The sequence below is a fragment of the Artemia sp. Qi Xiang Cuo genome, chromosome 8 (assembly GCF_049724085.1).
Source record: "Artemia sp. Qi Xiang Cuo chromosome 8, ASM4972408v1, whole genome shotgun sequence".
In the NCBI taxonomy this organism is placed as follows: Eukaryota; Metazoa; Arthropoda; class Branchiopoda; order Anostraca; family Artemiidae; genus Artemia; species Artemia sp. Qi Xiang Cuo.
In genome coordinates this window covers 75,327,211-75,341,233 of record NC_142801.1, presented here as the reverse complement: position 1 = coordinate 75,341,233, position 14,023 = coordinate 75,327,211, and the positions used below count along the sequence as shown (strand labels likewise).

Below are 14,023 nucleotides of genomic sequence, written 5' to 3'. Positions count from 1 at the left end.
TCCCTTAGGGAAAGCATGACTCAGTTGTAATCGTTATTTTCAAATTCATAGTGTTATTATTTATATGTTCCTTAAATATAATCAGTGAATTACATAGGATTGTTCACGTGGCCTGTTTTTCAGCGGCACTGCTAGTCTGCCCAAACGGGAAGTTGTGCGGTTGTAACTCCTGTCACCACAATTGTATAATCTTGTTGTTGAGTTGTTGCTGCTACTTTAGCAAATGTGATTGCTTGTTTAGGTGAATTTGATTCGCCGTCTTACGATATAAATAAATCTTTACAACCCAGTTGAAGACTGACGTTATAACTCATCACTTTTGACCATGTCTGTTTAAAATAAATTTTGCCGGCATAGAGCAGGACAGAGCGGCTCCGTCGCAAGTAAGTTAAGTACGTATAACAAAATATCCTCAACCTCTTTGGTATGACGTTTTAGGTGATGTAGTAAATTGTGTTTAGCGCCAAAGAAGGTCCAAATCCAGGGGAAAATTAAATTCGAATATATGTATGTTTGTCTTTAAATCAGTCATCTCAGGTACAAAATTAATGGAAACACACAACCAGACAAATTCCAGATTATTCTGTGAATCAGCTAAAAAAGAGATGCAGTAAACATTGTTTAATTTTAAACTGGACATTTCGTGTTTAGATGGGAAGTTTCATATTTCCTGGAAAAATGAATAAACTATCACTCAAAATTAAAAGAGAAAAAGTGTTCCAACGAAAAATGAATATTCCATTATGTTCTTAGATGTTGGAAAGCAAAATATCCAAGAATTAAAACTTGAAGACCCCACATTATGTTTGCTGGTGATTGGATGCCAAGTTTCTTCGCCTTTCTGTAAGCAAGCAAAGCTTCAATTATGTGGGCCATTACTGCGAATGCGGCACTGGAAATTGGAAAGAAGAAGAACTTTATTGAGTTGCCGGTAAACACCAACATGGTATTTAATACTAGAAAAGTCAGAAAAGCAGACAAAATAGTAGTTAATTCTCTTGTTCATAGTATAATCAGAAATGAAAGATCTGGTAAAATTCGAAAGAAACTGGTTTTGGGTGATCTAAATTAGAAAAAGTTGAAAATAGAAGCTGGTATTAAATACAACTATATGAAAAGATAACAGAATAAATTTAAATAAGTGCAGTTCCAAATTTGAATGGTGTCGCACAAGTACTACAGTTATATTTCACGTCATAGTAAATTAAAATCAATTCATAGACTTATTCCACCTAATCTTGGATTTTTTTAAAGCTTTAGACTTAAACCTTTCATCTCGGGTAATTTTTATGAGTAAAATCTTCTATATTTTCAATTCAGACATAATAAAGAGTATAATTAAAAAAGTAAAGAAAAAAAATAATAAAAAATAAACGGTAAAGATTATGATTTTCTTAAACTATATCAGCTACTATTTATATTTTTTTAACTACGCGCAACGTTGTTCGGCTAATATTGGGAAGAACTCATTCAAAGAAACACTACCTCAGATTAACAACATAATCACATCCCCCAAATACTTCGGTTAATTCTTTTGCTTCGTTTTTTGGAGGCACTGGTGTATAATCTACTCTAGGCCCTAAAGTAGCTGGTATAGAGCTCCGGGCCCCGTATTGCCACGCAGAGATCGATCCACTGTGCCACCACAGATATATGACGTCATGGTGGCATCAGTGTGAACTTTTCACAAGTTTTCCGAACCCAAACCAAGACTGCTAACAGGGCTGTGGAGGGGCCTTTAAGAGTGTTGCCCCTCGATAGAACTATAGCCTAGTAAACGGCACAGCATTTGCAAGGGATTCTTCCTAGCTAAGTTGCCTCGCCGTAGATAATAGGCTTGTGATTGTCTGTGCAGGATTTCCATTCTTGTTGATTGAAGAGGATCACCAAGTGAAGAATTCAATGTTGTGATCAAGATGAACCCAGAATTGCACAAAGCCTCCATTCAACTGGGGTTCCCAATGACTTCTTGCTGTTCGGTTCTAAGCCGGCTTAAGCGCTTAATGTAGATGTGTTAGTACCCGTTCTGCACAGGTTCTGGGACCATTGCTTATCCTGAGGCTACAATAATTTCAATGATTTAAAGAATATGAAAATCCCTGCAATTTGGAATGTTACAACATTAAAAAACAACTATCGTATCCAGGGCCGTATCCAGGATTTTTTTTTTTGGGGGGGAGGGGGTTAAAAGAAGATTTTTTCGGAGAGGAGGAAGGGTTACAAAAAAACTTAAAAAACGCATAAAAAGTTTGTTAATATTCACTTCTGTTCCGATTTTACGAGTCAGACAAACATTTCGGGGGGGGGGGGAGGTTAAAACCCCCTGACCCCTCTCCCTGGATACGGTCTTAATCGTACCGACATTTTAGCTGAGGAATTCAGACGGTTCGAACTGGACTTATTAGGAATTTCAGAAAATCCTATCCCAGGGGTAGGAAAAACATGAAATTAGGTAAAATAGAATATATTTACTCAGGTACGAAGGGTGGATTGCATAGGCAGGGACTAGGGCTTATGACGAATAAGAAAGCTGCTAAGTCTTGTTTAAATTGAGAAGGTAGATGCTAGTTGGTCATTTTATGACTATATAGTGTTAGGTATCAGTCATAGTAGTATATGGCCCTGCAGAACCGACTGAAGGAGATACTAGTGACTCAGATAAATTTTACTTACAGTTACAGGAGCAAATAGACAAGGTCCAAGGTAGAAATATGGTATTCTTATTAGGGTATTTTATTGCCCAGGTTGGTAGAAGTAGAGATAGATAGTATCCTAGGCTAGGTAAATTTGGTATAGAAAAAAAATAGTAACAGTTACAGACTGCTGTAATTTTGTAGGTATTACAATCTAGTTATAACCAATACTGTATCTGGTCATAAAATAGCCCATAAGTTAGTATGGTATTCACATGATGGTAAGACAGCTAACCTTATTGATTATGTTATTGTAAACCGAAGACTGGCATGATCAACACAAGATACGAGGGTACATAGGAGTGCTGTTAACAATGCTAAAAGTAAAAATCACCATCTAGTGGTGCCTAGAGTTAATCTAAAGTTGAAATTTAGGAAGGACAACTACCTTCCGGGGAGCTATGATTCCAGAATAAGAGTTTGAGAGACGCTTTCCAGGAACTGTTGAATACTAAACTTCAGAGCTTAAAATTTTACAATGTCAAATTTTGGAGAAGATGGATGGCATAATTTTAGGAAAATACTTTTTGAAGTTGCTGTTGATGTGCAAGGAAAATAAGGTTGAACGCAACTAGGAAAAGCTGAAATTTAGGAAGGGTAACTACCTTCCGGGAAGCTATGACTTCAGGATGAGAATTTGAGAGACACTTTCCAGGAACAATTGAATACTAAACTTCAGAGCTTAAAATTTTACATGTCAAATTTTGGAGAAGATGGATGGCATAATTTTAGGAAAATACTTTTTGAAGTTGCTGTTGATGTGCAAGGAAAATAAGGTTGAACGCAACTAGGAAAAGCTGAAATTTAGGAAGGGTAACTACCTTCCGGGAAGCTATGACTTCAGGATGAGAATTTGAGAGACACTTTCCAGGAACAATTGAATACTAAACTTCAGAGCTTAAAATTTTACAATGTCAAATTTTGGAGAAGATGGATGGCATAATTTTAGGAAAATACTTTTTGAAGTTGCTGTTGATGTGCAAGGAAAATAAGGTTGAACGCAACTAGGAAAAGCTGAAATTTAGGAAGGGTAACTACCTTCCGGGAAGCTATGACTTCAGGATGAGAATTTGAGAGACACTTTCCAGGAACAATTGAATACTAAACTTCAGAGCTTAAAATTTTACAATGTCAAATTTTGAAGAAGATGGATGGCATAATTTTAGGAAAATACTTTTTGAAGTTGCTGTTGATGTGCAAGGAAAATAAGGTTGAACGCAACTAGGAAAAGCAGAAATTTAGGAAGGGTAACTACCTTCCGGCAAGCTATGACTTCAGGATGAGAATTTGAGAGACACTTTCCAGGAACAATTGAATACTACACTTCAGAGCTTAAAATTTTACAATGTCAAATTTTGGAGAAGATGGATGGCATAATTTTAGGAAAATACTTTTTGAAGTTGCTGTTGATGTGCAAGGAAAATAAGGTTGAACGCAACTAGGAAAAGCCGAAATTTAAGAAGAGTAACTATCTTCCGGGAAGCTATGACTTCAGGATGAGAATTTGAGAGACACTTTCCAGGAACAATTGAATGCTAAACTTCAGAGCTTAAAATTTTACAATGTCAAATTTTGGAGAAGATAGATAGCATAATTTTAGGAAAATACTTTTTGAAGTTGCTGTTGATGTATAAGAGAAGAAAGGTAGAAACGCAGCTAGGAATATTAGTGAAAATGCTTTATGTTTAATAGAGAGTACGAGGGACTTGTAGAAGAATTATTTAAGTGATAGATCATATAAACATAAGAAGAATGTGAACAGTGGCGTAATTTCGTCAAAATCCTCAAGAGGGGGGAGGGGGCGACAAAGTTCGAGCCAATTTTCCCAAATCAAGTAAAAATGACAGTTAAAACTGAAAAATGATCCATTTATTACCATACAGGCAAAGATATAACTAAAGAAAACTTACCTGTTTCTCTGGATACTTGAATTATGCAGGCTTATCTTACTTTTGACAAGATTTTTTTGCAGAAACTAAATTTCAGCTGGAGGGCAATTTGAGGTGTGGGGGGGCTTAGGTCTGGAGGGAGCAGTTGCCCCCTGCCCCATAGTAAATTGCGCCCCTGAATGTGGAGAAAGTGGAGAAAGGGTTAAAACTTGAATTAAGGAGAAGTCAATTAGAGGTCATGGATAAAATTGCTGAAGATCTGGAAGATACAGCCATACGGCATAATAGTAAAATTTTGTACTGGCAGTTTTTTTTTTGGAGGAAGAATCAGTAAGAATACTAAAAAATAATAAGACCCCGTGGACTGATAGTATGGTAAATGAGATTTATAAATATGGTGGTTTTGAAGCTAGAGTTATGAAGTTACGTTGTTATGAAGATTATGAATATGATTTTTTTAAAAGGGGAAGTACTTAGTGATATTAGGAAAACTCTAATTAAACTCCTCCATAAGAACGGTGATAAGAGTGAGCGTGGTAACTATAGAGGTATAATCTTCGTTTCTGTAGGAAGTAAATTACTTATTATGATGATACTTTTTAGACTTAGAGATACTGTAGATAAAGTTTTAAGAGAATAACAATGCAGTTTTAGGAGGGAAGAGGATGTGCCGACAAAATTTTCCCTTTTGGATTAATAATTGAGAAGTGTCTGAGTCATCAAACCCCTTTAGTCCTCAGTTTTATAAATTAAACTGATAAAAGAGCTTTAGCGAGTTTCCTATTTTTGTATGCTATACAGGTAAATAGATTAAAGTAATAAGTGGCATGTACGAGAATAACATTGTTGCGGTTAAGGTTAGTAGCTGGTTTCGTATTAAATAAGAATTTAGGCCGGGTTGCGTCCTATCCTCATTGACATGGGTCGTTATGATGGACTTTATCCTAAGGAGCAGAGCAAATGCAATGCGAGAACATGTAACTAATTGGGGAAGTAAAACTCATAGACTTAGATTATGCTGATGATTTAATTATCCTAGATGAAAATTTTAGCAAAAAGAATTTATCTTTTAGAGGTTTTGCGAGTTCAGGATGCAAGAATAGGTATGAAAATTGATGTTAAGAAGACTAGACCGCTAAAACTATAGGAATAAATGAAGATGAAGGGGTGATTTTGGGTAATGAGAAGATCGACCAAGTGGACAGCTTCACTCACCTAGGTAGTATTGTTAGTGTTAAATGAAAAGAAACAAGTCTTTTCAACTAAAAGCAAGGAGCAACATTAAAATTTAAAAACAGCAAAAATTACCGTGTTACATACAAGGAGCTTGCCCATCAAAAGCATTGTTATTGCACCTTTGAACTATGCTGAAACAAAATAGTTGTCACGAACTTTTGATCTGACGAATTTGGGGGAGGGAGAGGGGGGCTAGCCTGCAATCATTTTCGTCACTTACAAACGGCACTAGCTTTAATTTCTGTTCATATAAGTCCTCTACCGATATTCTAGGACCATTAGTTCGATGTGTTCGTCCCTGGGAAAACACCCCAAAAAATATAAACACACATCCGTGATCTTTCTTTTGGCAAAAAAATGCAAATTCTTAAACAGTGCAAAAAAATGCTAGCCCTTAAACAGTTCTTGAAGATGGGAGCTTGAAACTTCTACAGCAGGATTCTCTAATTCACTTCATTTGATTGTGCGATTTTCATTAAGATTCCTTGACTTTTAGGGGGTGTTTCCCTCCACTTTTGGAAAATAGGCTACTATTCTCAGGCTCGTAGCCTTTGATGAATAAAATTAAACTTGATGAATCTCGCATATTTGGAATCAGCATAATAGGCTGATTCTTGTGATAAATCTATTGATATAAAAATTCTGTGTCTTAGATTTTCGGTTACTATTGAACCATGTCGCTCCTTCATTATAGTTCGTTACCACGAATTGTTTGAAAGACGGCGGGTGCAGTGAAGATGTTAAAAGTAGAGTAGCCATGGCCCAGGGTGTTTTTTTTACAGTTGAAGAAAGTTTGCAAGAATAGGAAGATGTGACTGCGACCCAAGATTAGATAAATATAGTAATGACAATGGTCAATCATGGTCCTGAAGCTTGGGCGTTCCGAAAAACGGGAGATGATTTGCTAAATGTTTGCCAGAGAAATCGGCTACGGTTTGTTTTAGATGTCCGTCGGACTGACCGTATCTCGAAGAGTAAGCTGTGCCAAAAATCTGGTTCGATCCCGCGTTCTTGGGCTATAATAAGAAAAAGGTCGATATGGCTAGGACCGGTTCTGTGTATGAAAGATATCAGATTGCCAAAGATCGTCCTTGTCGGCAAACCGTCTAGGGCCAAACGAAAAGTAGGTCGTTCCCGAATGAGGTGGGAGGGTGCCACAAGGAAAGATTCAAGGGAAACGTGACCTTTTTATAAGGGTGTAAAGAGGGGAGCTTTGATTAGATTGGCATGCAGTAGGAGTTGCAGTCAGTTGTTAGTAGTATTACCAGATAACATGCCCCGAAATTGTATTTATAATATAGTTGTATATTTTTTTTGCGGGGGGGGGGGTCTCTAGAACAATTCATGGAAGAGAATGCACAAACCCAACTTCAAACGAAGCCACGCTAGGGTTGGAGACCCACGTACTACCTTAAGGTAACAAGGACCATTTGTGAGGGCCAATTTATAAATAAAATATAAATTAAAACATAAGAATGTATAAAGAAAGACCATATTTGATGTGCGTCTTTTACGTAATATATTGCTACGGTAAAAGATATAAATAAGACTAAATAAGTTTTTAAAACTTATGTAAAACTAAATGAAACTTACATCAGTTTCATCGCTCCTCCAAAGTTTGTTCCAAGGTATGTTGTTAAATTGTTAAGCGGTAGATACCGTGGAACTGAAGTGGGCGCAAAACCAGCCATCTAAAATAAGAAAACGAAGCTGAAACTTAGAGGTATGATCCAAGGGTAAGGAAATTAGGTAATGGTACACGGACCTGATAGAAACAATACACAAGACGCAGAATAGAAACACGGTACTTTTGTTAGGGAGCTTTAATGCTTAGAATGACACAAATAAAGATAAATAATATTTTAACTAAGGTCTATATAGCCTTAGAAGAAAATTACTAATGATAGTTGACTGCCACAATTTTGTAGGCATGAAGATCTAAAAAAAACAAATACTGTAATTGGCCATAGAGTGGCCCATATTTCAACATTGTATTGCCGTGGTGATTAGTTATTAGAAATAGGCAAATAACAGGGTTATTACAGGATATTAAGGCATGCAGGGTTCCGCCAAAATTCTATAGGCATAAAGATTTAGTAAAAACAAATACTATGATTGGCCATACAGTGGCCACCGTTTCAACACCGTATTCACGTGGTGAGAGAAATAGGCGAATAATAAGTTAATACACGACATTAAGGCATGCAGGGATCCCCTATTGAACAAGAATTATTTGTGGCGGGCAGGGATGCCACCCAGTGAGAAACAAAACACTAGATTTTAGCGATTCTTTGGTTGATTTAGTGATTTTCTTCAATAGTTTAATGGTCTATGTGCAGATTCATTTTTATATTGCCTCAACCAAAAATCACTAGAAATAGCGATAAATTACTAAAGGTGACAGTCCTGGTGGCAGGGCAATAGAGGACGTCAATGCGCATCGATGTTTAGCTTTGTACGTACCCACTAGTCTTGGCAATTTAAAAGTTATTCAGCCTTAATTGTAAATTTAACCTCCAAGTTAAAGGGCTTGTTTCAGGTCAGGCTTTAAGTGAGCATCAATGAGTCAGCTCCCATTTTATGAGTTTCATACAAGAATAAAAGTTAGTACTTACTTTTTAATTTTAGTTCTTCCAATAAGCTTTCAAAATCAATCTCTATAGATTAATAAGGTCATCTATAATAACAGATATTATTAATGATATTAGCATTAATAGATATTTAGAAAAAATAACGTCATCATTGATAAGGTCGTAAAACAATCAGCATGTGGCGAGACTTGACATTTTTTCAAGCTTTGTAAACGTTTTTTTTTGTCAAGAACTGAGATCAGACACTTATCACTACACTAATTTTAGAACCCAAAATCAATTATTCATATTATTATATTGAAAAATTACAAGTGTCGCCCAACGTTAGATGGCGTTGATGATTATTTTTGCTGACGCTAGCGCCGCTTCCCATTTTTGTAAGTTATTCTTTGACGCTGAACTAATCTTTATTTATGATTTGGTAAATAGAACGTTCTTTATATTCAAAGCTAGAAACTTTTCGCAAAGTTTTATTTTCAAAACACAAGGAATAATTTTCTTTTTCCTTCGGATAAAGAGAGAGACCCCTTACTTTTGTTTTTAGAGTCTCTCTTCATTCTTTGCTTCATTGGACCCACAAAGCTGAAGTCCCCTAAGACATGTAAAGAACTTGGAATTGGTACTTTGCAAGTACGGTTATAAGCCATTTTTGTGAACCAGAATTAATTCTATAAAGTAATTTCTATAAGTCCCTCATCTATCCCTGCATCTATCTCTTAAAAGTCCCTGCATCTATCTCTTAAAAAGAAATTACAAGCAAAAGTGAATTGTAAATCATTTTTTTTTGTAAGCCAAAGGGTTCGTCTTACAGCAGGTTTTTAAGCGATATTTCCCGCTGATATTACTTTCCGTGAGTCTCCTGCTGGTCCACATGAACCTTGGTTGCAGTTTTTAACCCCCCCCCCCCAACCTTCACACGTAACCGGTATCGGCCATATTTTTCTGATACATTCCTCTAGTTAAGGGTGTTTTCTGGTTTAACGGTTTAAAATTATGATAGAACCTAACTTCTAATCCTTTGTTTAAGTTCGAAGTCTCGTAATTACTACGTATTGGCTGTTACTAGCACAATACTTCTATGCAATATAGTTGCTTTAGTGTAAACCTTACACTGATTTATAAGTTTCTTATATCTTAAAAAATCTTGAAAAATCTTTAAAAAAATCTTTAAAAATCTAAAAAATATTAAAATCTTAAAAAATCTTAATTATCTTGAAAAAAGGGTCCTTTAAAAAACGGTCCTTTTGCCTGCCTTTAAAAAAAGGGGAGAACCCCCAAAAAGTCAAGCTATCCTAAGGAGCATATCAAAGAGCCATACTTTACAGGCATCAAGCCATATATACAAAAATGTGGAAATAAAAAAAATTCCGTATAAGATTGGGAGAACTCACGCGAACGGAAATGAAAAGCTCCAGTTTTATTTTTAAGTGATACCACACACAGGAAAAAACCTTCAGATTTTTCTTAGCTAGATATAATAAAGAACAGACCCCAGTTGTAACTGACATCATCATATAGTTTTACTATAACATCATTTATGGTTGTAAGCTATGATTATGACGTTATTCATCATCTTGTACACGAAGATACAGTTAAAAATAATGTATTTGTTTTTTAACGTTGTGTTTTGTTAATTAGAAAAGTATGTAGATGTAAAATAAGCCCTTTAAAATGCGCCCTTAAACAGTTCTCTATGATGTTCCAGTGTCCCACTAGCAGTGAAGAAGGGAAGAAAGAGGACGCATATCAGTCTACCCATACAAAAACTGGTTTTCCTTGTTGTTCTTTACGATGTTTTGTAACTTTTAAAAATGTTTCTTATTCTAATTAAATAACCATTGTGTTTTAGGAATCATTCTTAAGGAATTAGAACAAAGAGTCAAACCTTACCATTAAGAGCGAGGTATTGAGGAGGGGCAACCCCCCTCATATACGAAACAGTTTTTGCTCGTTTCAATTTTTAATGTTGCACCTTACTTCAAGTCGAAAAAACTTGTAAAGCGCTAGTTATTCAGAATTCTACAGACATTTGAATTTATTTGAATTTTTAAAAACTGTCAAAGAATTTTCAATAATTTTCCAAAAATGTGTTGCATAAACTATGAGACTATAATTTTCGGCTCAACTTCGCTCTTTACTTTCATGAGAAAAATTTCGTTTTAAATAAACAATTTTTAATATTATATATTAATATTGGCTTATGAATTGATTCTTCCTCAAATTATTTACGAGTCAAAATCTTTTCTGTAAACCAAAGTCACTATTAAATCCGTCTCTAAAAAAATAAAATAAATTTATAAAGAAAAATATATTTTAAGCAATCTTTATTTTACTACAAAAAGTAAAAACTGCCAAAATATTTGCCAAATTCCCGACAGATTTATAAGAGAACATTAGTGAGTTTTCTGTTGGTTCACACGACCATTGGCTGTTATTTTCACATTTCAATTTTACTTTGTTATTCCAACAGTAGAGATTGCAATTGAGATGTAACTTCGTATATGGTTTACAAAAAAAAAATTAAATTTTGCTCCAATGGATGGACAGCAGCCCCCTTCCGCTGCTTTCTTTCCTAAGATTATTGTAATTATAAATCAATTATGATTTTAGTCTCCCCATAAATAGCAATCGAACCTATATGGATAAAGAAAAAAACATATGACTAAAACTATAAGAAATTCTTCATCTCCAAGTACACTAGAGTAAAAAAAAAAAAAATTGTGCTGCTACCTAGAAAATTTGAATTTTTATAAGACAAAAAAAAAAAAAACTGATTTTTCAATTTTGAATTTTTAATACATCTGGAGATAAAAACGTTTTGAAAAGCGTTTTGTTTTTAATAATGTCAATTTGCTCATTTGTAGTCTTTGGTAAATCTTTTACGGCAGAAAATTAGATCTCTTAGGGCAGGCGACTCGTTCTTTATACTAATAAAATCTAACTTGTAAAACTCCATGCCAAGACTGCGTTTATTGCTATTTCAACACACAGCGTTACTTTGTAACCGCGACAGTGTTACTTTTATAAGATGAATGCCAGCCATGTAAAAGGATAAATGAAGATTTGATCCTTGACGTGTCCACCTTTGAAGACTTGGTCCCCTGAACAGGTAAATCAAATACCAGCGTTTAAAGACAACAAGGGAAATGAAGGATCGTCCCTTCCAGGGGAAAACAACAGGTGGAATAAATTACACTAAAGGAAGATGGATAAAAGACAAAGTATAAATCCAGATTCTCCAGAATCATTGATGCATCCCCTAGAAGACTCCGGGAGTTGTCGAGAATTCATCAGATTTTTTGAACTTGTTGTACATGTCCTCAACGATTTTGACGATCTTGAGACACCGTAGTGTTTTAGAATATGCCAAAGACCTTTCCTCCATATTAGGTCAAAGACCTGTCAGATATTAATGAATAATTGATATGGCGCACAGGGCCTCCACAATTTGGACGTTTTAATTACCGTGTTGCAAGCCACCAGACCTTCAGATAGCAGGGATCAAACCCCAGACCCAGTGTTGCCAAGCAGTGACCAATCTACTATGCAGCCACAGGTTTAAAGGATGGTGAAACGAAAGGTGAAAGAAGGTGAAAACGAGGTGAAACGATAATATGAATCCATAGGCCCATTTGTTCTGAGCAATCAATGGGTATTTACACACAAACAAATACGCATTGTCAGGTAAAAACGATTATTCTAACCTGGGAAGAACTTGGCACTAAGAAGACAACTATTTTGCCATTGTACCACGAACTGACTAGAGATATAAAAAATTTTTGGAGACAGAAGGCAGTTAATTATATTGTTTTGTTCAATATATACACTTATTAATCTTGACCTGGCCTGACTTCAATTAATTTACGGATACTCTGTTGGCTTTTGGCTGCTTTCCAATTTTTTTTTTCAATCATGCAATGGTGCACCAAAGATCCTTTATTATTAGATTCCAAAAGCCGGTGAAATCAAATCAGGAAATAGAAACAGGTTAAATCTTCCGTGGATGACAAGTACAACAAAGAAAATATTGAAGAATTCACCCAAAAAGTAGATGGACAAAGATCACTTGATATAGCATAATCTGGTGTCTCTTAATTTGCTGTAACGAATAATATTGATTATATAAGACATTTTACCCTGACGAAGATAAACTAGGCATAAAAGACTGGAGCTGTTCCGGTGATGCTGAATGGATGTGAGTCGCTGCTCTATCATAAGCTTCATCTCTATAAACAAATCATGCTTACGTGGCGTTATAGAGGCGTTGGGGTGGACGTACCACGAGTTGGCCAAACACTAACCGTGATTGCAAAAAGCCATGCAAGGTGAATTTGAGGATATCGTGCCTCTTGAAGAAACTACAGCCTAAGTAACGACGCTGCATGGCATTATATTTGGATCAATGGATAGTTTGTTCGGGTTTGTTTTTGCTGTTATTGAGATTAAAACTAAAGATAGTCACCTAGTATTTTTTAGAGTCAATTTAAAGCTGAAATTTAGGAAGGGCAATTACTTACCAATTATTTATTTGTTGAAAATTTGAAAATATGTTGAAAATGTGAAAATTTGAGAGGCAGGATCCAAGGAAAATAGAGTATGGTATTGAAAGAATTTTGAAATTTCATAATGTACAAGGTGGGTGGAAGGATGTTTGAAAAGACATTTCACTAAGGCCAGTTAGGAAAACAGCTAGTAACTTTAGCGAAAAGGATGCAAGTTTAGTAGAAGAACAAATCTCCTATTCAGGGCATTTTAACAGTATTCATCCTAGCAATTTTGTCTTTAAACTGGTAAAATATTTTTTTAAATTGGTCTATGAGAATAGGTCAATTAACAGACCGCTTAACTGGTCTATGAAAATAGATATGCTAAGTTATTATCAATAATGCCTCTCCTAGCCTCCAAAAGTAACCTCCAAATGTAACCAACCAAGTACTTCTAAATGCAAAATTAGTGGTTATAATTTTAAAGTGCTTCTTCTTGTGATTTTGTTTGAAATACTTTTTTTTCCTGTTTTAGCCGCTTAATTCGTCTATTAGAATAATGTTACGAATTTATTATAAACACACCAAAGCAGAAGGTTGATTGCGCAATTTCCAGCAATACCTCTTTCGTCCAAAAAATTTATTTCAGTCTTTCACAGCAATCAAATTCTTTGCCAAACTATTTCGCAGCTGATCTCCAAAAATCAAAGATTGCTAAACTAACAAACCGTTGCAAAAAACCTACGTTCGTTCGATTGAGCAATATTAAAGATGAAGTAAAAATTCGGTCAAATAATTTGTCAATTATAAATAATATGTTTTTCAAGATTGATACCAGGCAAAAACACATATATCTATTTCGAAGATGAATTTTAACCACAATATCAATAAATAAGTGAAGTATAGGTACCGTGTAGAACATTTCAAACAGTTCGCGGTAACGAACTGTAAGTAAGGAGCGATGTGGCTCAATACTAACCGAAACTCTAAGAAAAACAGTTTTGATAACAATGGATACATGAAAAGAATTGAATTTTTATATTTATTACAAATATATAAAATTCATCAAGCTTAATGCTACCCATCAAAAGTTGCAATGCTCCCCCCCCCCCCCGTTTTTAACCATCAAA

General features: G+C 35.2%; 1 protein-coding gene across 2 annotated transcripts in view; it reads right to left on the bottom strand.

The window, feature by feature from the left end:
* Window positions 1-606: 606 nt before the first annotated feature.
* Window positions 607-14,023, bottom strand: part of LOC148949797 (uncharacterized) — a 29,130-nt gene continuing 15,713 nt past the window's right edge. For both annotated transcript variants that reach the window (XM_089093099.1, XM_089093098.1), the window contains exons 3-4: window positions 7,412-7,509; window positions 607-892 (exon numbers count right to left, since the gene is read on the bottom strand). In XM_089093099.1, coding sequence (XP_088949225.1) covers window positions 742-892; window positions 7,412-7,509 — 249 coding nt within the window. In that variant the 3' untranslated portion in view covers window positions 607-741. The remainder of the gene's footprint in view (window positions 893-7,411; window positions 7,510-14,023) is intronic.